The sequence below is a fragment of the Eutrema salsugineum genome, unplaced genomic scaffold (genome assembly GCF_000478725.1).
Source record: "Eutrema salsugineum unplaced genomic scaffold, Eutsalg1_0 scaffold_7, whole genome shotgun sequence".
NCBI lineage: Eukaryota > Viridiplantae > Streptophyta > Magnoliopsida > Brassicales > Brassicaceae > Eutrema > Eutrema salsugineum.
The window spans coordinates 3,911,679-3,935,334 of NW_006256486.1; the positions used below are offsets into that span (position 1 = coordinate 3,911,679).

Below are 23,656 nucleotides of genomic sequence, written 5' to 3' on the forward strand. Positions count from 1 at the left end.
TTTAGAATTTAGGTTGTTAGATAAAGTTATCGAGATCACGACAGTGGATCGATAAGCTTTTATGTTTGAGTTCGAGACCTGCATTTAAGTTGTGCCATGAATAGTCATCTGATTCTCATCTCTGAATCTCCTGCGAATTACCTTGATCTAGTGCTTGTTTTAAATTTGAATTGAAATCGTTTTTAGCTTGTTTTTACTTGTCGTTAACGTTACAAACAAACCATCTTTCGTCTTAGCTTTAATTCAATCCTCGCAAAGTCATAGAGTAACACTGGTCCTCTGGATTCCGAATCCTTTATATTACAACTACATCACTGTTCTATTGCAGTAGAAACTAGGAGTACATCCAGTGTGAATCAAATTTTGGCGCCGTTGCGACAGGGACCAATTCATTACCTTTGATTTTTTGGTTTGAAATTCAGACTAAGACTTTACTAATTTTTTCTCTTGTTCTCTTGTTTGCGTGTGTTTCAGGTGTATGTCAAACATATCCACAAGGAGCAACTGCACCGATCTTGTTTCTTTGTCGAACACCGAGCTAGCAAGAGTCGAGCGAGAAAATAGACGCCAAAGGCCTATTCAAGCCAACATGGGCGATCAAAGCAACAATGACAACATGGCTGTCGAGCGGCAACAGCTTCGACAGCAATTGGAGCAGCTGCAAAAGACGCATCAAGACAGGGAGCAGCCACATCCTGCTATTAGAGACAAGGACAGTCCGCATGCTTACTATCAAAACAGGGCTGCGATTGCTCCTCCAACCATTCAGAGGCAAGAGTTTGAGATCAAATCTCAGCTGATCTCATTGGTGAAGCAGCATCTCTTTCATGGGCTTCCTGCTGAGATTCGATGGATCACATCGAGAATTTTGAGGATATTTGCAGCACGACTGGATCAAATGGGATACCAGCCGATTTTTTAAAGTGCAAGCTTTTTCCATTCTCACTTGCAGACAAAGCTTTGCGCTGGCTGAAGTCATTACCACCTGGGTCATTGACTACATGGGAAGAGTGCAGATCAGCATTTTTGGACCATTTCTACACTAAGGCCAAAACTGCAGCTCTGAAGAACAATATCTCGTCATTTAAACAGCAACCTGGTGAAGCTTTCTGCGAAGCTTGGGAAAGGTACAAGGAGTACCGAAGAGAGTGCCCTCACCATGGGTTCTCTGATGAGCAGATTCTGTCAATCTTTTATGACGGTGTCAACTGGGATTACAGGAATGCTTTGAATGCAGCTAGCAATGGCGATTTCATGACTAAGTCCAAAGAAGCGGCTTATGAGTTGATTGAGAACTTAGCTGCAAGCTCCAGCAACAAATCCCAAGAGTATGACAGGTCTAGCAAAGCAGTTCATAGTGTGGAGTTGAGCAAGATCGATGAGCTTACGGCAAAGGTGAATCTGCTGTTGAGAGAGAACCAGAGATCTGTGCATTTTGCTGATGAGGTTGGTGATGCACCTCTTGCTCAAGAGTTTGTAGATGCAGAGAATGATGATCAGATGGAGGTGAAATTTGTGAATGGACAAGGGTATGTGCAAAATCGCAGCTTCAACAACTTCAGAAACCACCCGAATTTGTCCTATAGGAGCAACAATGTTGAGAACCCGCAGGATCAGGTCTATCCGCAGCAAGGAGTGCAGAATCAGTCAGGTTTTCAGAAGAACTTCTCCAGCAACTTCCAAGGAAAGCAGTTCATCACCAATCAAAATAGGTTTCAAGGTGAAAATCAGCAGAAGTTGCCTTTCACAAGTCTGCAGCCTTCTTCGAGTTCCTCAAATAACTCGCAAGATGAGCTGAAAAACTTGATGCAACAGCTGCTGGTTAATCAGCAAAAGTCTTCCATGGAGATTAATGCCAAAGTGGACACCATGTACAATGATTTGAATGGCAAGTATGAAGAAGTGTGGACTCATGTGAAGAAGCTGGATGTTCAGGTAGCTCAGACTGCAGAAGCTGTGAAGAGATCACCTGGAACTCTCCCTGGAAAAGGTGAAAACCCCAGGAATGAGTTTGTGAATGCTATTGAGCTGAGAAGTGGGAAGACTCTGCATGTTGCACCAACAAGTTCTGTCTCAGAAAAGAGGAAGGAAAAGGACGTGGAGCACCTGCTCCAAGAAGAGGAATCAGCTCATGTCGTAAAAAAGACGATGGAGCATTCTTCCCCAACCGGAGCACATGCTCCAAAATCGGGAGCACCTGCTCCAGACGTAGATTTGACGATGGAGCACCCTGAGCAAACGACGGAGCACCTGCTCCAGCGAACATCCCTGCAAGAGTTTAAACGCCTAAGGTACCTTATCCAGTTCCACCAAAGAAGTCCCGCAAGGACTTAGAGAAGGCAAAGTACAGGGAGATGCTGAAGAATTTGACTGTGAAACTCCCTCTAGCTGATGTTGTTCAGATGATACCAGCCCTTAAAAGATATATGGAGGGGTTAGTGTCTGGGAAAGCTGTTGAGTAAGAGAGTGTCATGATGGTTTAAAAGGAGTGTAGTGCTGTGCTTCAAAACATATTGCTGAAGAAGAGAAGTGATCCAGGAAGGTTTCTTCTCTCTATCAGGATTGGTAATGTGCTGTTTGCAAGGTCTCTCTGCGATCTGGGTTCAAGTGTGAATCTGATGCCTTATTCTGTAGCCAAGCGATTGGGTTACACCAGATTCAAACCGACGAAAATCTCGCTGGTGTTCGCTGATAGATCAACCAAATTTCCTGTTGGTATACTTGAGTATCTGCATGTTCAGATAGGCGATACACTCATTCCAGCAGATTTTGTGGTTCTGGAGGTTGATGAAGAACCCAAAGATCCTTTGATATTGGGACGATCTTTCTTATGCACAGCTGGTGCAATCATAGATGTGAAAGAAAGTGTTATAGATCTCCAGCTGGGAGATATGGTGGTGCGATTTGAGATGAACAAACTCCTCAAGAAACCAATGCTGGACGGACAGACATTTGTCATAGATGATGGTTCTTGCATTGCTGAAGAGGTTGCTAAAGAGGTTTTAGCCATTGATCCTTTGGAAGTTGCACTCACAAAAGCCGAAGGAGAACATGGGTATTTGAGTGAGGAAGCTGATGGGTTTGCAAGGATGCTGAATGCAAGCATGAGGATGCAAAGGCTGGTGGCGTACATGAGCTTAGAAGGCAAGGAGAGCTCGCCTGCAGAAAAAGCCGATGGAGCACCTGCTCCCGATGGCTTGATTGATGGACCTTGGAGCGAATTGAGAGCTTCGAAGCTTGAGCTCAAACCCCTTCCTGTGGGGCTCAGGTACGCGTTTCTAGGACCCAATTCAACATACCCTGTGATAGTGAACTCTGAATTGAACAATGTAGAGATTGCCTTGCTTCTTTGTGAACTTAGAAAGTATAGGAAAGCTCTAGGATATTCACTAGATGACATTCCAGGGATTTCTCCTGATCTTTGCATGCATAGGATACATCTAGAAGATGAATCGATGACTTCTGTAGAACATCAGAGGAGGTTAAACCCGAATCTATAAGGGCTTTGATTGGTAACTTTGCGGAATGGCGGAATTGCGGAAAAAATCTTGCGGAATAGATTAAGCGACTTATAAGTCGCTTTTCTGCGGAATGACTTTTCCTTTGTATTTTTGTTAAGCAAAAACGCAGTCTGTGTTTTTGTGTGTAGTTTTTTATTACGCAGATTTTTGTTGATTGGCAAAAAACCTGCGGAATTGTGTTTAAAAACGCAATTCCGCCATTCCGCAGGTTACCAATCAGAGCCAAGATGTTGTTAAGAAGGAGATAATGAAACTTCTAGAAGCTGGTGTAATCTATGCGATTTCAGAAAGTAATTGGGTTAGTCCGGTTCATGTAGTTCCTAAGAAAGGTGGCATCACTGTGATAAAATACGATAGGAATGAATTGATACCAACTAGAACTGTTACTGGGCATCGAATGTGCATAGATTACAGGAAATTGAATGCTGCAACTCGCAAGGATCACTTTTCTCTGCCATTTATTGATCAGATGCTTGAACGTTTGGCTAACCATCCTTACTACTGTTTCTTAGATGGTTATTCAGGTTTCTTTCAGATCCCAATCCACCCAGACGACTAGGAGAAGACGACATTCACTTGTCCTTATGGCACCTTTGCGTATCGCAGAATGCCATTTGGCTTGTGTAATGCTCCGGCAACATTCCAACGCTGCATGATGTCGATTTTTACTGACCTGATTGAAGGCATAATGGAAGTTTTCATGGACGATTTTTCTGTCTATGGAAGCTCGTTTTCTGTCTGTTTGTCTAATTTGTGCAGAGTCTTGCAGCAGTGTGAGGAGAAGCATCTGGTGCTTAACTGGGAGAAATGCCATTTCATGGTGAGAGATGGGATTGTGCTGGGACACAAAATCTCAGAGAAAAGGGATCGAGGTGGAAAGGGCGAAGATCGAGGTGATGATGAGTTTGCAGCCACCAACAACAGTCAAAGGAGTTCGCAGTTTTCTGGGTCATGCAGGTTTTTACAGACGCTTCATCAAAGACTTCTCAAAGATTGCTAGACCTCTGACGCAGTTGCTGTGCAAGGATGTGAAATTTGAGTTTGATGATGCATGTTTGGAGGTATTTACACAATCAAAGGAGCTTTAGTCAGCGCTCCTATTGTCCAGCCACCAGATTGGGAATTGCCTTTTGAGGTGATGACCGATGTTAGTGATTATGCAGTGGGAGCAGTGCTGGGATAGAGGAAAGAAAAGAGGCTCCATGTCATCTATTATGCCAGCCGAACACTCGACGAAGCTCGACGAAGCTCGATGAAGCTCAATGCAGATATGCCACAACTGAAAAAGAGCTTCTTGCAGTGGTTTATGCCTTTGAGAAGTCCAGGTCTTACCTTGTTGGGTCGAAAGTTGTTGTTCACACAGACCATGCAGCGCTGAAATACCTGTTGACGAAGAAGGATGCCAAGCCAAGGCTCCTTAGATGAATCCTTTTGCTGTAGGAGTTTGATTTGGAGATTAAAGACAAAAAAAAGGGATTGATAATGGTGTTGCAGACCACTTGTCGAGGCTGAAGATAGATGATGACATTCCACTAGATGACAGCCTTCCTGATGAACAAGTTTACGCCATAGATGTTTCTGGGTTCGACGAGCACCTGCTTCAACCTGGAGCACCTGCTCTGACGAGTTTTTGCAACTCAGTTGACGTAGATCGGCATTCTGGTTTCCCATGGTTTGGAGAGATTGCAAATTACCTCGCTGCAGAGCAGGAACCTGCAGATTTTGTGGGAAACAAGAAGAAGAAGTTTCTGAAGGATGTGAGGCACTACTTTTGGGATGAGCCTTATTTATACAGGCATTGCTCTGATGGAATCTTCAGAAGATGTGTAGCTGATGAGGAGATACCAGGAGTGTTGTTTCATTGCCATGGATCCTCTTATGCAGGTCACTTCGTCACTTTCAAGACTGTGTCGAAAATTCTCTAAGCTGGGTATTGGTGGTCAACAATGTTCCGAGATGCAGCAAGTTTTATCTCCAGATGTGACACATGTCAGAGACAGGGAAACATTAGCAGGAGGAATGAGATGCCTCAGAATTTCATCTTGGAAGTGGAGATTTTTGATGTGTGGGGTATAGACTTCATGGGACCTTTTCCATCATCTTATGGGAATGCGTATATTCTGGTGGCAGTTGACTATGTGTCAAAGTGGTTGGAAGCTCTGGTTAGTCCCACAAATGACGCAAAGGTGGTTTTAAAGATGTTCGAATCTGTCATTTTTCCCAGGTTTGGTGTGCCGCGAGTGGTGATTAGCGATGGAGGCTCTCACTTCATCAACACAGTCTTTGAAAACTTGTTGAAGAAAAATGGTGTAAGGCATAAGGTGGCGACCCCATACCATCCTCAGACGAGTGGATAAGTTGAGGTTTCCAATAGGGAAATCAAGAACATTCTGCAGAAGACTGTGAGCACCACAAGGAAAGATTGGGCAGTAAAGCTTGATGATGCTCTTTGGGCATACAGAACAGCTTACAAAACACCTTTGGGGACTACACCATTCCACTTGGTGTATGGAAAAGCATGTCATCTTCCAGTGGAACTTGAGTACAAAGCTGCTTGGGCAGTGAAGCTGCTGAATTTCGATGCAAGGAGTGCTCAGGAGAGGAGTATGATGCAGTTGCATGAGCAGGAGGAAATTAGGCACCTGGCCTATGAAAACTCAAAGATTTACAAAGAAAGAACAAAAGCTTTCCATGACAAGAGGATCCTCAACAGAAGCTTTGCACCAAACGATCACGTATTGCTCTTTAACTCTAGATTGAAATTGTTTCCAGGGAAGTTGCGATCAAGATGGTCTGGACCATTCACCATCAAAGAGGTTCGACCATATGGAGCTGTAGTGTTGCTGGACACTAAAGGAGACTAGTTTGTTGTCAATGGACAGAGGTTGAAGCCATACCTTGCTGGTCCAAATATCGCAGAGGGTGAATCAGTCACCTTAAGCGATCCTCCTCAAGCCTAAATGGCTTTCCAAGTCAAGCTAATGACTTAAAACTAGCGCTTGGTGGGAGGCAACCCACCGGTAAGAGTCTCTAACTTTGTGTCTTTTATTTTTGCCACTAACTTTGGCTTTTAGGTTCTTTTTGTGATGAAAAAAAAAAAAAACAGGTAGGAAGTTGTTCATCGTGGAAGAGAAGATGTGAGGAAGAAGGAAGAGCACCCAACCGGAACACCTGCTCCATCTGCTGGGTTGGTTGCTCAAAGCGTAAAAACTGACGAAGGAGCCCCCCCTCCCCAGTCGGAGCAACTGCTCCACAGGGTGCTCACCACGTAAAAAGTGACGAAAGAGCAACCAGAGGGAGACGGGAGCACCTGCTCTGCTGAGTGCTCCAGACAAAGAAAAGACGAGGGAGCACCCAGCTCTGTTCTGGAGCACCTGCTCCGTCAGGGTGCTCTAGATGTGTGAACCAGGTAAGTTTTTTGGGCACGTCTCTAGCTTATTTTCACACCGGGGACGGTGTGAAGTAAGTCCGGGGGAGGGTCGTGTCTCTTGTACTTCTTTCTTTTGTTCTCTTTCTTTTTCTACTTTCTTTTAGTCAGTTTTTAGTTTGTTTCTTTGAGTCATTTTGTTTCTTTGAGTTAGTTGGTTATATGAGTCAAGTCAAAACTTGTGGGAATAATGACCAATTCTATGATGATTTCAGACCATTTGTGAATCTTGACCGTTTTCTTTCAGTGATCATTGCTGCAGAATCATCTAGATCGACTAATGGAAAATCCAAAGACAAAGCAGTAGACTAGAGGAGCCCATATTTCTTGACAAGTCCATTGAACCTGAGCTAATTTCTCAGCTCTTCATTTTCCCTCATCGATCAGGTTAGTGCTCATAGGGCTTGACTCCTCATTCTTACCTGACAAATAAAGACCTGTGTGATAAATTTAGTATCCCTCTCCCTTATTCTAAGCATTGCTTTAGACTGTTTCTAAAAAAACTGATAAAAGGCAGAAAAGATTAAAATTATTTTCTTTTAGAAGTGAAGGGTTAGGAAAATTTTCAAGGATCCCATTATTTTACTTCTAAAAAGGAATGATCACACAAAGGATGGAAGCGAGGGGTATGAAAATTTCCTGTGATCTCATTATTCGTCTACATCTTTGATATATAATGAGGGAACTAACCGGGGATTCGGTGGCAATCACCATCAATACTCGCGTCATTGAAACTTGTTATATATGCCTAAAAAAATAAAAAGTAAAAAAATAAAACAGCTTGAAAAGTGAATAAGTCCGGGGGAGAGGAAAGATACTCTTGTGTAGTATGGTCAATTTGTTATAGTATAAGTATGGGAACAAGTCTAGAAGATCCTTGACACTAGTTTTATCGATGAGACTCAGCAATGATGGGACATGGATGATGTTATGAAATTGAGGGACTAATCTGGAAAGCTGCAATGTCTACGGAGAAGTACATGGAGGTTAGATTTTTGACTGATTTTTGCAGCAGATTGTCACATGCCTTGGTCAGGTTTACGGTCTTTTGAGTTTTGCGAGTTCCCACCTTTATCCAGTCATTCTTTTGGAATTGCATTTGAGTTTGTTTGAGGAAAAACAAAGATCCAAGTCCGGGGGAGTTGATGAGTGGAGATTTTGACTCATTCTAACATGTGTTTACTGATCTTTTTAGGAGTCTTTGGAGTCATTTTCAGGTTATTTCATGTGACTAGGAGGCTTTAGCTGAGGATTGGATGGTCCGAAAGGCATTGGAGCAAAAAGGGATGAAGCTGAGCAAAAAGGAGCAGTTTTCCTACGTAATTGGAGAAGCCTTCTCAGCGAGCACCTGCTCCCGATTTCGACCTTCTGTGGAGCACCTGCTCCAGCCGGGAGAAAAATAAGGAAAACATCTTTACCTAATTCCAAGTCGCGTGAAATGAATAAAAGAGTCCAGAGCCACCTATCTTTTATTCTACGCTTTCTTTTTACAATTTTCTGAACCAGAGAGTTTTTACTTGTAAGCTTTTGGGAGAAGAAATCTGCTACACTTTGAGTAGAATTCTGAACCCTAGTATCTCTTCTGCGATTTTAATTCATGAATTCCTTTTCATCTGTTGCTGTGTTTCTTTCCTCCATGTCTAAGTAGATCTCTTAGCTAGATTAAGGTTTTCAAAGGATTTCATGAGTTAGAGAATTTGATGCAAATAGGGTTTAAAATCGATTGTCTTCACCTTTTTTAGACTTAACGCTTAGGTTGAACTGGCCATTCAATTTACGATCTTAGGTTAATCTATTCATCAAAAGTGTAATAGGTTGCTAGAACAAACACTGGTGAGCGATTTGTCCTTAGCCAACGACAGTTGAAGTTAAGGCAAATCGTGAACATATCAAACCTGCTCGTTAATGCTTGTCTGCAATTTTCTAGGTTCAAACGACAGTGGATAGATAAGCTTTTATGTTTGAGTTCGAGATCTGCATTTAAGTTGTGCCCTGAATAGTCATCTGACTCTCATCTCTGAAACTCCTGCGAATTACCTTGATCTAGTGCTTGTTTTAAATTTGAATTGAAATCGGTTTTAGCTTGTTTTTACTTGTCATTAACGTTACAAACAAACTATCTTTCGTCTTAGCTTTAATTCAATCCTCGCAAAGTTATAGAGTAACACTGGTCCTCTGGATTTCGAATCCTTTATATTACAACTACATCACTGTTCTATTGCAGTAGAAACTAGGAGTACATCCAGTGTGAATCATGTTGTCAACTAATCCAAACTTGGTGGTGGCACTGGAGACAGAGAAAGGTCTAACTGGGGTAGAACGGTTGAAAAACTTGTTCTTGTCTTTTGATGCATGCGCCCGGGATTATTGATACATGCGTAATATTGTTGTTATCGATGGAACACATTTACGTGGGCGTTATGGCGGCTGTCTCCTAGCTGCAAGCTCTCAGGACGGTAATTTCCAAGTCTTCCCACTGGAATTTGCAATCGTTAACAGTGAGAATGACGATTCCTGGGAGTTGTTTCTACGAAAGCTGACTGCTATAGTCCCCGACAAGCACAACTTGGTTTTTATATATGAGAGACACTCTTCCATATCCGCAAGCATTCGAAGGGTAAGAACAATAATTTGTTTTGTTAACTTCATTTGCGTTTAATTATCAATCTATATATTATGTGCTACCTTCGAAAACGTTAACTAGTATTAAAATGTCTGGTCATTTGTATATGGGGTTGGTGTTAACAAATCATTGCGATATATGTGTTATAGGTGTACCCAATGTAGTCACACCGGGCTTGTGTAGTCCATCTGCAACGAAGCATCATTAACATATTCAAGTCATGATATTTTGTTTTTAGAGTTTGATAGGTTGTTTGATGAAATAAAAACAATTGAGGCAAGCTGCGCTCAATATCTTGAAGGAATAGGTTTTGAGCATTGGACGAGATTTCACTTTGTAGGAGAGAAATACAATGTTATGACAAGAAAAATATCAGAGACTCTGAACAAGTTCATGATGATGTATCAGGAATATCCAACGATCTCAATTCTATAGACAATACGAACTACTCTGGTAAGTTGGTTTGCACTGCGTCGAGAATCAGCTGCAACAGAGACAGACATCGTGAATCCAAAGGTGCAGGAAATGCTCGTTGAGTGTTTTGAAAAATCATCGGGGTATTTTGTAATGAAAATAGATATGTAAAACATATACGTGGCTTTATTAGTTAACATTAGTTTGACGTTGTGGACTGTATTTGATAACATGAAATGGTTGCAGATGATGGCGTTTATGAGGTGCGAGATGAGATGGATGATGCATATGCAGTCCATCTATAGGATGAGTGTTGCACATGTCATGAATTTCCACTACTAAAAATGCTTTGTTGGCATGCCATCGCGGCGGCTGTTAAAGAGGAAATCCGAGTTAATACCTTGCTTGGAGTACATTACACAACAGAGTTCCATAGGTTAGCATATTATGGGATATTAATGCCAGTACCAGACATGGATTTTCTTGCACCATCCGAAAATAATGTTGGAGGAGGAAAACTAAGAACCTCCCACCGTCCGCCGCCCGCCAGGTCGGCCTAGGAAGCAGCGAATACTATCGGTTGGATAGTTCAAGGTAATGGTGTTCAAACAATTATGTTAAATAATGTATATTGCTAACTATATTTACAACTAATGTGTTAATGAAAATCAGCGCGTGACAAGAAGGAAATGTAACTATTGCAAGGGTTGTGGACACAACCGGTCGACATACAAGGTCCCACTGCCGGTAATAACCACAACAAATGAGCTTACAATATTGTTACATATATTTTTGTACATTTGTTGGAATGGATACTTGATAATATAACATTTGTCAACTACTCCCAGAGGCCATAGTTGGAATCAAAAAGTTGCAAAAATGAAGTGTGTTTTGGGAATGGTGATGGCTACCATAGGAGATGATGTCAACCTTTTTTTTTTATGTAGAATATGGATTTGCTGTAAGCTTTCTATGTTGTAAAATAGTTGTTAAGCGGTATAACTTATGTTTTAAGTACCTCTGTTGAACATCAAATCTCCGATAATGTAAAAGCCATGAAGTTATTAATTAGTTAACATGTGTAATGTACATATGCTAAATTATTTACATTTATATGTGTTAATATTGACTTTCGTGTATAGACAATAATAATATGTCAACAAAATTATCAACGAAACGTTAAAGACAGACAACTAAGGCCAAAAATATTAACGGTTTACCTGCTCTTTCAAGTACAGACGTTCGGCATAAAAAAATGCTATGGTATAAAAGCCATGAAATAATATATAAGTTATCGATTGTTATGCACCTAAGATATATGGTAACTACGTTAGGATGGAACAATTTGCAAATCTTGTTAGATTTCAAATTGAACAAATAGAACTAAATTCTCTATAATGGCTACAATAATCTGTTCAAATATAGATGTTCGAGTATTAAAGAAAATTTGTTTGAGCGAAGGTAAATTGTTAGAATGTTAACAAAAGGAGTTACATATAACGACAAATCATTAAAACATAAATAGTCTAACTAAGCAAAATACGAAATATAACGGAGAAAGTAAGCATAGCTGTAGAGTACTGCACATACAAAAAAACGATTAGGAGTTACAGACAACTCCATATGAGTTCCAACAATAACCAGCACTCTCTCAGATGTTGTACGTCTCTACTAGGAGGAACAACAATTTCTTCGCCCTGACCTCCAGTTCCGATAACTCAAATTCTCTGCTACCTTCGATTCCCCCAATTGCATGCCCTAACATCAGGAAAATAGCAACAATGCCAGCGTCATATAGAGATGTTACCTGTGGGATTCCAGAGGCTCTTTCGATTGTAAATTGCGTTGAGGCAACATCGGACATTGCTTAGTTATCAGAAACTTGCTTAAACAAGTATGGAAGCATACATAAATTGGACGAATCTCATTCTCTATGTTAGCATCGGTCCTCAAATGAGTGTCGCAGTCGGTAACAACCATCTTTGACTCATGAAGATGCCAGTGCTTGCTATCCAAGTTAAAAGTAAGGTACATAATATCAGCCTGGGTGAATAGCTCTATCCAGTCATCATCCCTTATGCTGGCTACCTTCTCAATACAAGCTTGGCTGAATTGAAATTCATCTCTGTTATCACTCTTCAAAAATTTAGGAAAATGCTTAGTTAGAAGGAGACAAACTTGCAATCAAGCACTTCCATCTTCGGATCCCGTTCATCAGACCTAAGCAAATGCCGTCTTAGTTTGCAATGGGCATCCATAACCTAGAAAAAATCATATGTATATTAGAATAAGGTTTTTGATTGCTAACTTTGACTTCATGATAAGCAAACTATAAATAACGATGTTATTACCTTTGCTGGCATGCATTTTTGCCGGGCAACAATGTCAAAAACATCTTTTGCTGATAGAAGGGTGCCTTCTCCAACGCACAAAGACCTATATAAACGTTAATTTAGTTATAGATGTAGTCGTTAATAAAATATATCCGGAACGAAAAAAGAAGAATGGTATGAACAACTTTTTTTATAGATTTTAAGGCAGACTCGTATTTTTCATTGACATCAGCTAGATCTGAACCGGAATGTGCGAGGTTCGAATGACCACTTTGCTTCATCAACTTGGTACAAACAAACTGTTCATCTAATTTTTTTAAGGCAAAATTGGTACGCTTACTCTTTCTCGCCGGGTCTTTAACATGTGCACCTTCAACAGCGGCTTTTTCAGAAGCCTTCACTAGAGCTGGGATTGTGTCATCACATGGTTCCTGGTCAACCTCAGCATTGTCTCCAGTCTCCAAATTCTCCTGCTGATATCTCAAAAGTTAACGCCATTTTAAATATAAACATATAACCAATTTAACTATGTTAACAAAACCTACCGATTCTGACTCATTATCCACTCTCGTATTGTTTAGCTCATCTCCATGCACTGCACCTTCAATATTAGGGTTGTCGACCAAATTCAGAGTGTCATTACGTTCTTCGACCGGGAGCTGAAAGACAGGATTATGGCTTTTGTGCTGAGGGTCATTTATCTCATCCTATTCATATATTAAACAAGTCTGTTGAAACATCTATAGGTGTTACAGATACCATTAGGACCATTTCTAAAATATACCTTCACTAATGTGTATTCCTCATCTCTAACACCTCAACACAGCCAATAATAATGTGTATTAAAGCATACTTCATGCATCTCCGCTCTCTGCAGAAACACCGGATGGAGAGGAGCCTTTTCCCATAGCACTTCAGATGGGTCTGAAACCTGATAATGCTCTGCATAAAACTGGGCAATTTCTTCGACCGAGATACCTTTTGTAAGAAAGACTTTCATTGGAAAGACAACTTGTATTGGAGCAGGAACTTGTGTTGAAGGAAGAACTTGGGTCGGAGGAGGAACTTGTGTCGGCAGAGGAACTTGTGTGGGAGGAGGTACTTGTGTCGGAGACGGAACTTGTGAGGGCAGAGGAGCTTGAGTGGGAGTACGAACTTGTGAGGAAGAAGAAACGTGTGTCGGAGTTGCCACTGGTGAGAGAGGAGAAACTTGCAACTAAGGATGGACTTGTGTTAAAGGAGGAGAGTGTGTTTGAGGACGAACTGGCATAGGCAAAGGAACTGTCTTCAGTACTGAGCTTGATTGATCAACACCCTTTTCAGGGACTTCATCGATATCTTCGACGCTAACATGTTTGAGGAACCACTTGGTGACACCATTGATAATAATTATGTTGTTAACTTTCTGGTTAGCGTTAACGTTCTCTTCTATCTTCTGCTTCATCTCAGCTAACTTTGTTGACACCATTGTTCGAAGATTTCCCTCCACTAACGAAGCGAAAGATACTATCTTCGTGTCTAACATGTTCCCAATGGTGTCAAGGTCGGTGCCTTGTTGGGATAAGCTGTAGGTTTCCTAAATTTTCCTTTACCCGTCTTTGTTGCAGCTGCTTTCACAATGCAAGACACACACTTCCTCTTTTATCGCCCAACCATTTTTTCAGCCGATAATCCATTACCAAAAATTGCCTTCTTGAATTCAAACCCTTGGTTATAGAGCGTGATCATTGATCCAATCGGGGGTCTTCGTCGTCTCCCGACCACGACAGATCCTCCTCTTCCGAGTCAAATATGACTTGAGGACAAATGATTGTTTCCACATCAACGTATAATTAACAATTGTATTAAAATTACTGTTAATGAAATCCATTGCTAACTATATTATCAAACTTTGCTAACTATATTATCAAACTTTCTTTAACAAGGTTGGCAATAAAAGCAATTAACATGATATACAAAGGTTAGTGCCGAGAATACGTCTTCTTTCTCGTCCAGAGAACGGACTTTGTTCATAAAAAGCTGGATTTTTGAACGACTCCTTGCCTCATGTTGCGGTCAGGTAAACCAAACTCATCATCATTACAATCAGTAACCTCTTCTATGGGAGGGAAAGCCTTGAGAACTACCAGCTGTAGGTCAGGGAAAAAGCCTTGAACAACTACATTAGTAGTAATTATCTGTGAAAAATCTCTATTCAGTAGAGACATGTTAACTTCTAAGGACATCCTACCCCAAGGATAACTAAGGAACAGATCCAAGTCTTCCACCATCTCCTCATGGTCTAGATCTATCTTAACTCTTGGAAAATGCACGGATGGTAACAGGATCGCATCAACAATAGCAAGACATGCATAACTCAACCTCATTTGCATGTCTGTGACAGACCGGTTCTTCAACATCTCGAGTACCTTCTCTACAGTTATATGTATAACTGAACCAAACAGCTGCTTGTAGTAACTTTGTTTGTGATAACTTCTTTGCCTCTTCTTCTGAACAGGTGGATACTTGCCGCACCGAAGCCCCGTAACGATTTTGAATTCCCTCAGTGAGAAACAAATTGGTTTACCGGCAAAAATTAGCCAAACTTCGTTGTCTTAAATTTGGACGGTGAGGATACATTATACTTGATTTAACGGCCTATTTGTTATATAAACAAACAACACATGATGCTCATGAAATACAATTCAAATAGAGTTATCCTTACTATCAGATACTGAAAGATCGTTATATATTGTTACTTCAATCACTTTCTATTCATAATTTTTATTTTTCGTTCTTAAAAAGGTACATATCAATTTTTTGTTTCGTTTCTTTAATATATATATATATATATATATATATATATAATATAGTGATGAATCCGTGTTGTGATTTACATAGCTTTCTTTTTTTTTCTTTTTATAATTATCTCATACGTTTTTGTTCATGTTCAATGTTAGAATTGAGATTATACTTCTATTTATCTGAATTTTTAAAGTAGGATTGAATACTTTTTTTTTCAGATCTATTTTATTAGTTTTTTTTTTTAAATCGATCTAATAATATTTGATTAAAATTTCATCTTGTTTATAGAATGTTATTTTCAATTATATTTTTCATTCATTGATTTTTTTCTTTTAAAAAATATAGGACTGTTCCTTAGTACAATGGTGTTCATTAGAATTCAGATCTGAACATACTATTATACAGTTTAATGACAATATGCGGTTTAAATATTTACAAAAAAATAGACCGAACATCTTTTCTACTGTGTTTTTCAAACCCTAATTACCATTTCTTCATCTTTTATATTATTTTGAAGTTAATTAAGATGTATTATATATATAATATGTTGTTGTGATTTTATAGATTTGGAGTGCTAATTAGTTTTGATAATCCTTTCCTAAACAGATATCAGTGTATGATGAATTTGAATCCATCTACATTTCAAATCATTTGTTTTTTTTAAAAAAAATTCTTGTGAAATGCTTTTTATCCATCCTTAGCATTTGATAATTTGGTTTTTGTTGTTCATTTCCTAATTATTCGGAAAACATTGTGTTTTAGAGCATTAATAGTTAGGGTTTAATAAATGGGCTCTTTTTTATGATGAAAATAACTGTTCTTTTCTGCAAATATTTTTACAATTCCTTGTAATATACATACTTACTAGGTAGTAAACCGCGTCTTGCGCAGAGTGAGATTTATCTATTTTTTTTATAGATTTGTTTCAGAAAAAAATATATTTAAAAATTAATTAGATATAAGTATAAATTATATGATAGTTATGAATGATTAGCTTTGGTTTTTTTATCAAATATTCGTGTGATTTGTTTAATACATATAAATTACATTATTGAAATATATACATAATATATTAATAAATAGTTGTAATATCATTATATAATTAAAAATGCATCTATGACAATGATAACATACTTCAAAATAGTTGTAATATCATTATACTTTACATTATGCATATATATTAAATTTGTGAATTATACAAATATATATATTTTTTTTCCCTGAATTATACAAATATATAAACATAGTAGTATAGGATAATTTCTTAAAATATAAGATAAAATAATGTAAATGGTTATTTTGGTCTAAAATGACAGAATTATAATTATTCTAGTAATTAGAGACCACTTTTAATATAACTATGAGAAGCTCTCTAAGCTTGACACCTCAGCATTGCACAATTGTAAATCATACATGACACAAAGGTCTTTTTTAATGTGTCCTTGTAAAATAATAATAGAAGATTTAATTAGTCTCTCTCTTAATTTTTTCTCTTCACCAAGACGCATTCCATTTACTATATTTTCCATCTGCTGGATGCCCTATATTATGATGATTAATTATATATACTTAGCTTCATATCCATTTTTTGTTTCTCGTCAAGTTTAAACTGGTTAGATGGTAATTAACTTTTCATCATTGTTTTGATATGACTTCTTTAAGTTGCAATGGATAAATCATGGTGTCCAATTGAGGCTGAACCGCTCAAAAGTGTCAATGATGATCACAATCAAACCGAAAACACATCATCTCCAACTCCTCTAGTGGACTCAACATTTCTAATGGATATACCATTTACGAATTCTGGTGGTGTCAGCGATGAAACACATAACACAACAACACCTCTTCCTCTGATGGACACACCACTCCTACTGGATAGACCATTTACAGAATCTAATGGTGTCAGTTATGAAGCCCATAACTCAACTTAAACTATTCCTCTGATGGTAACACCTCTTCAAACCATTACACCATTCGATGACTCCAACAAAGACTCTTTACCTTCTGATGATGCTGGTCCTAGTACTGGTCTTATCAAAAGAGGACGTGGTCGACCAAAGGGATCAAAAACCTGAAGGTAAGCATGAAGAAGCAGAAAATTTATGCTCCCAATAGCAAGATGGTTACATCAAACCTGAATTTCAACTCAGGGATAACAGAATCAGAGAGAGAAACTGGAAACCAAGAGGTGGCTGATTTGGTTCTGATGCGGTTTGACTCTGTTAGACGTCTGTTATGTCAACTAGACTGCAGGAAAGGTGCGCTTTTAACAGCATTCACTAATTGTAGGAACTTGGGTATAAGAACCAATATGAAGAAAAGAATTGGCCCAGATAATTCCTGGAGTTCAAGTAGGTGATATCTTCTACTTATGGGGGGAGATGTGTCTAGTTGGACTTCACATGCAGATGGTCACCGGCATCAACTATTTGACAGTTAAAGATGGCGCAATAGAAGGACTGCTTGCTACGAGTGTTGTAACTTCAGGACACTGCAGGGATGAAACAGAAAAAATCAAAACTTTTGTATATACCGGACATGGTGGAACAGATAAGATTGGTCAGGCTATTGATAAAAAACTTGTGAGAGGGAACCTTGCATTGGAAGCAAGTAAAAAGAAAGGGAATGAGGTTAGACCACCTCTAATGGTGAGAAACTTTTAAGAGAATCTCACCCAATATAATATTGTTATTTTATGTAATTTAATTAACTCGTTAAATTTTAAATTAGAAAAATAAATTCCACCAATAAAATAGTGACACATCTTACAAGAGTCTCTGAAAAAAATTTTTAGAGGTTTTCAAATAAGAGACTATGGATGCTGGGTTCTCATCCTTTTTTACATTCTTTCTCATCCTTTTTTATTTTTTTTCTATTTTTTTAATCATGAGAGCCCCTTTGAGAAACTACGATTGGGGGTGCTGATTAGAGGCAAAGAAGACCCCAATAACAAGAACAAATAAATATACATCTACGACGGGCTGTAAGCAGTGGCGGAGGCAGCATGCTGCCAGGTGGGTCATTTGACCCATGTGGAATTATTTTTTTTTATATGTTCTTATTTTTTAAAATAAAATAGGTAAAACATTAATAATTTAGCTAAATGACCCCGTAAAATTTGCTCAGAATACACTGTAAATTAAAACTGACCCTGTAATTTTTTTTCTAGCTCCGCCACTGGCTGTAAGTTGTGTCTGAATACTAGACAGCGAAAGGGAAATCCGGTTTTGATGAGTACAAATTCAGATTGGTGAGAAAATCAGGTCAGCCTTCTGGATACGCGAACTGGAAGTCAGTAGAAAGATGGAGAAAGTGTGGTTTGGATAATTCATGAAAGGGTTTTATACTTGCAGATATTTCTCGTGGAAGCGAGGCATCATCACCGATTTCGTTCGTGAATGAAATCAATGAAAACGACAAAGAGAGGCCTGAACATTTCAGCTACAGCAACAATCAGCTTTTTATTAGTAGGACAATTGATCCGCATCATAGATCTATTGGATGCAGCGGTTGCTTTGGCTGGTTATGCTCTATCCATGAAGATCCAAACTGTTATTGCATCAAGAGAAATGGCGGTAAATTACCATACCTTGACCGAGTTTTAGTATGTCGCAAACCAATGATTTACGAATGTGGTCATCCGTGTGCTTGTCCTCATGAATGCAAACTCAGAGTAACTCAGAATAATTTGAAAATCTGTATGGAGGTGTTCAAGACGAAGAAGTATGGCTGGGGATTATGTTTGTTGGAGCTGATCAGAGTGGAACTTTCATTTGCGGGTTTGCTGGTGTGCGTAAGATGATACAAGAAGTATAAGAGGATGATGAGTATGTCTTCAACACTTCTCGTGTTTTTAACCTATTCAAGTGGAAATGAGAACCAGAGCTCGTGGGAGAATATTGTTGGGAACAAACCTCTGAGGTTTATAATATCAAGTCGCGATTGCTGATTAGCGCAAGAAGGGATATGAATGTTAGTCGGCTCATGAACCACAGATGCTCGCCGAATGTGATATGGCAGCCTGTTGAGAGTAATAAGAATCATAAACCATGTTTTCGTATTGCATTTTTCGCGATGATACATATTCCTCCTCTGTTGACTGAACTGAGGTACGATTATGGAATGTCTAAAAGGGTTGAAGAAGAAGATGGGACAAAGGTTTTTAAAGGCAGCAATATATTTGGCTGAATGAAGTGAAATGTTATCAACAAATCAAGGTAAAATGACGCCCCTTGAGGTCAAATAACTCGACTTTGTAAGAATTGGAATATTTCTGGGAAAACTCAATTAAGATTTTTTCTGGATGCATTTATGGTGAGGAAATGGTTTGGATCCAATGGGTTCCAAGGGCCATGAGAAAAGTTTAGGAACACTATAAAGTTCTCTTTTGCTAGAAACTGAAAATACTGAAACACAGAGCTTTAGTACGTCTCTTAATAACCTATTTACCATTATTGATGTTCAGTCTATGACTTTCTTAAGTTGAACCCCATGTTCTAAAAGGCGGCCGCCTAGCCGCCTAATCGGTCACCTAGGCGCTAGTCGGAAGGTGACCGCCCCGATTTATTTCTAGGGGGTGAAAAAAAGCGGTCAACCAATTTTTTGAAAAAATCAATGTTTTTTAAAGAAAATCAACTTTTAATAAGAAAAGTCAACGCCTAATAAGAAAAATTAATATTTTTTTAACCAAAAATCGGCCCAATAATATAGCACATTACCTAAAAAAACACAATTAAGCCCAAAGTAAAAAAAAACATTTAGGCCCAAAGTTATATATAAATATTTTACTTGTTTTGAAAAATAAGTTATATAAAAATATTTAAAAAACATTTTGGCCCAAAGTTGTATATTAAATTTGGATATTTGTGTTGAAAAATAAAAAATCTATTCATAAGTCATATATAAAATTTTAAAATAAATAAAAAATATTCAAAACTAATCAGTGATTAATCACCGATTATTCACCGAATTTCAGCCTAGGTGCTAGTCGGACTCCGTTTGCCTGCCTACCGCCTAGCGATTATTTGAGCACTGGTTGAACCTATTCTTAATCATTATTTTTCAATGCCAATTCTCAGTATTTTGGTGAACTTTTTAAGTGAAATATCTATCTGCTCACCTTTCCTTCTAAATATCTTTTTTTTTGTTCTCTCTTTATAATGCAGAATAAATATCTTTTTTAAGTAAATATCTGTTTGTTCATCGTTCCTAGCTACTAAATATCTTTTTCTCGCATGATAATATAGAGAGTTTTATTTTGTGCTAGGATGAATAGGCACATCCTATTGTGTACATTGCTTTTTCTATAACGGTATGTCGACAATCTTTCTCCATTATAGTATCATAAACATAGTTCTGAATTATTTAAAGCTACTATATATATGTATATATATATATAATACTACAAAAGCTACGTGAATCTATCTTATTGATCGAGGTCTTTAGTCCAACAAGTGGTCGGAATTTTCTTAAAGCACTATGATAGTGTTTTAAAACATTATCTTCCAAAACTACCATTGTCCGCTAGTGCTTCTGAATTTACGTTAATGTTAATAATATATAATTCTTCTCCACCAAAAGATCAGTATAATAATTGCGATGGGAGCTAGTATTTCTTTCAATTAAACGGTAAAGAAAATTTATTTTTAATGTCTCATTATAATTATTTAGTAATTGTATTGATGTCTAACGGTTGTTCCACTAGTAAACTCAAGGATCTTTCCTTGACAGCCTTAATTGTTGATAGAGTTGAACAATTTTTAGTCCATTAGCTGTTACAGTTTTCACACACTCAGTGACATAGGAGCAGCTGATATCCCTCAGATGCTTAATGGACACATGCTACCTGTAAACCACAGTCTTCTATTAACCAATAACCCTTTCTTTTTTAGGTGCACAGCCTCAATTACTACTCTCACTTTTTAGTCATTGAACTTTTCAAAAATTTATAATCTCCCATCCAATCACAAACGTCTAGGATCTTAAGTCTTTTTGAACCATTATTTGTTTATGGCATGTTTTTGTTTTGTTTTGATAACCTTGTTTATGACATGTTGCTCCCTTTTAAAACTGGTTACTGGAGGATCTACGAAATCTCGTAGTTAGAACAACCTTAGTTATTAGGATTCCGACCTTGATATTTGGAGAATTTGTGAAAACGACTAAAATATCAAGTTGATCACTCCATGTATTTTTATATTTGCACGATTTTGTTTTCCATAAATAATTGAAGTAAACCATCATTAGGCTTAGCCTTTCCTCGGTTCCTATACGGTAATATCTTGCACTAAGCTAGTGTGCATACCCAATATGTCCGCCTGTTGTGGAGGAAAGACGCATGATGTAATTATACTATTAAACCAAGATTTAGGGTGAGTAAATTAATATTGAGGCATCAACATGGTATTTGGCACCAACCGTCAGATCAGAGTAGGAGATGCTTGTGATGAGACTAGTTGGAAACTTAAACGTGTTTTTGGTTTGATGGAGGTGAAACATTTCTTACTTATTTACAGATGAACCGTACATTTTCAATAGCGTATGTTGGCATAGATATATCTGGTGTCAAGGCTTTCATAGGATGGGTTTATCACTTGACTGGCGGTTGAGAATCTTACAAGGCCAAGTTTGCTATAGATTAATATCTTACAAGACTTTGACCCATGTAGCTTTAGGTCTGACTTTTGCCCATAAACTTAGGTTGGTTGGTATGCTCTATTATGTGTTGGATCATATTCATATGGAAGAGTAGATTTCATTGTCACTGGGAGCGGTTTTGGAGCATATACGTAGTTTATTAAGTGGGTCGAGTCAAGTGGACCGTAATTTTATCCCGTCGACTAAACACTGCTACTTCACACGAATATTGGCATTCATTACCTGGAAGGCTGGAAACCATTTATTCTGTCTTAGTGACCTTTTTGGTTCTGTGTAGTGATTATGACTAGCACTTATCAATCTTTGGTTATAGATGAAATTTAATGTTTTTGAATAAGAATGCATAATTCACATTCCAACGTAAAAAATAACTGTGCAAAGAGGATTTTGATGAACTCAATAAGATGCTACTGAAAAGTTGGAAATATTCTCTCTGTATACACTTTGTGCTACAGGCCAAATAAAGAAAGACATTAAAAAATTCAAGTGTATGCAGTTTTTTTTTTTTTTTTTTTTTTGCTTTTCTGTTAGAACCTTTCTATGGATAGACATGAATTGTGCTCAGATCTAAAATCTCCTATATACTTTGAGCACAGAATCTGAATTTTGATGATTTCTTGGCATCTAGCTGCTTTCTCTAAGAGTGTTTACTCTTCCTTCAGGTTCTAGAGGAGAAATCCGGATAATTATACTTTCTGTTGGTGCTGCCATCACTTGATCATCATCAGTGAAGTCAACTAAGATCTTTTGGCATGTCTCAACAAGACAGTGTCTGCATTTTGGACAAGTCAAATGTTGTTGAAGCCACTTGTCAATGCAACGAACATGGAACCCGTGGTTGCACTTAGGGAGCAGCCTTAGCCTTTCACCGGAAACAAAATCCGACAAACAGATGACGCACTCTTCGCCAAGCCCCCGTAGGTTCATCTCAGGTGAGTAACTCACGACAGGGAACATCCGAAGAGCCTTCTTCTTGATCCCTTTGTTTGATGAACCGCGTGGTGTTGAAAGACTAGTAATAGGCTCGGAGATCAGGAAAATTGAAGAACGTCTGAGAGTACAACGAATGATGTAGTGTAACCCGATGCAACAGATGATTCCACAGACGAGGACTGAGAGAAGAATCAGGACATTGCCACTGAGGTTGTTCTCATGGGTTATGAGAGGAGATGGTGAAACCGCAGTGGCTCGTTGAGTTGTTTGATCAAATGGGTTATGAAGAAGCAGCTTTCTAGAGACAAAACCACCAAGGAGTTTTTCTTGGAAAGCTTGAGCTGAAGAAGGTAATTCATTTGCAGACATTCTATTCTTTTAAAAAGATTTGAAGCTTCTCTCTGCTTTGATTGGCTTTGTTTGGTTATTGCTTATTAATGTTTTGGGGGAATTCAAAGTGGTCTTATATATATAGCTTGAGATGCTTACTGAGTATTGAGTGGGGACTGAGAATTTTATAATTGAAGACTAAGACCACCTCCAACCATAGTCTTTAACAAGGGATTCTAATTTTGATTTTAATACTTTTTTATTCACTTTAATACACTAGAACCTTTTAATAATTTTTTCATTGGTTTATGGTAGTCTTTTAAAGGAGTCTCTAATAATTGCTTTTTTTGTAATTTTTCAAATACAAACATTTTATTAATACAAACTTAGACATAGAATATAGAAAAACAAAACAAAAGAGAGATGCAAATCATAAATCGGAAATAATAAGATTAGTTGTAATCTTGAGTTATACCAAACATATTTCATAAATACTCAACTAAATCTTTTTTTAATTGATCATGCTCAACCAAAACCCATATATTCAAACATTTTCTTAGAGACAGAGGGTTTTAGTAAAAAAAAACGAAAAAAAATTAAAAAAATATCAAACCAATCATAACGTGACATGTGA

At 38.2% G+C, this 23,656-nt stretch overlaps 1 protein-coding gene, 1 non-coding gene and 1 pseudogene across 2 annotated transcripts; 1 reads left to right on the top strand and 2 right to left on the bottom strand.

Annotated features, from left to right (window-relative positions):
- Positions 1-1,059: 1,059 nt before the first annotated feature.
- Positions 1,060-1,166, bottom strand: LOC112083201. The gene has a single exon (XR_002897499.1). It is a non-coding gene; the product is annotated as a small nucleolar RNA R71 (small nucleolar RNA).
- A 15,879-nt stretch (positions 1,167-17,045) lies between these two features.
- LOC18011341 lies at positions 17,046-19,290 on the top strand (annotated as a pseudogene).
- A 3,093-nt stretch (positions 19,291-22,383) lies between these two features.
- On the bottom strand, positions 22,384-23,061 carry LOC18011339 (RING-H2 finger protein ATL75). The gene has a single exon (XM_006393226.2). It carries the CDS (start codon positions 23,059-23,061, stop codon positions 22,384-22,386), a length of 678 nt encoding a protein of 225 aa, XP_006393288.1.
- Between the last annotated feature and the right edge of the window lie 595 nt (positions 23,062-23,656).

What these genes read in the sequence shown, in the direction of transcription:
- LOC18011339 (XM_006393226.2), bottom strand. Translation starts at nt 23,061, where the DNA reads ATGTCTGCAAATGAATTACCTTCTTCAGCTCAAGCTTTCCAAGAAAAA.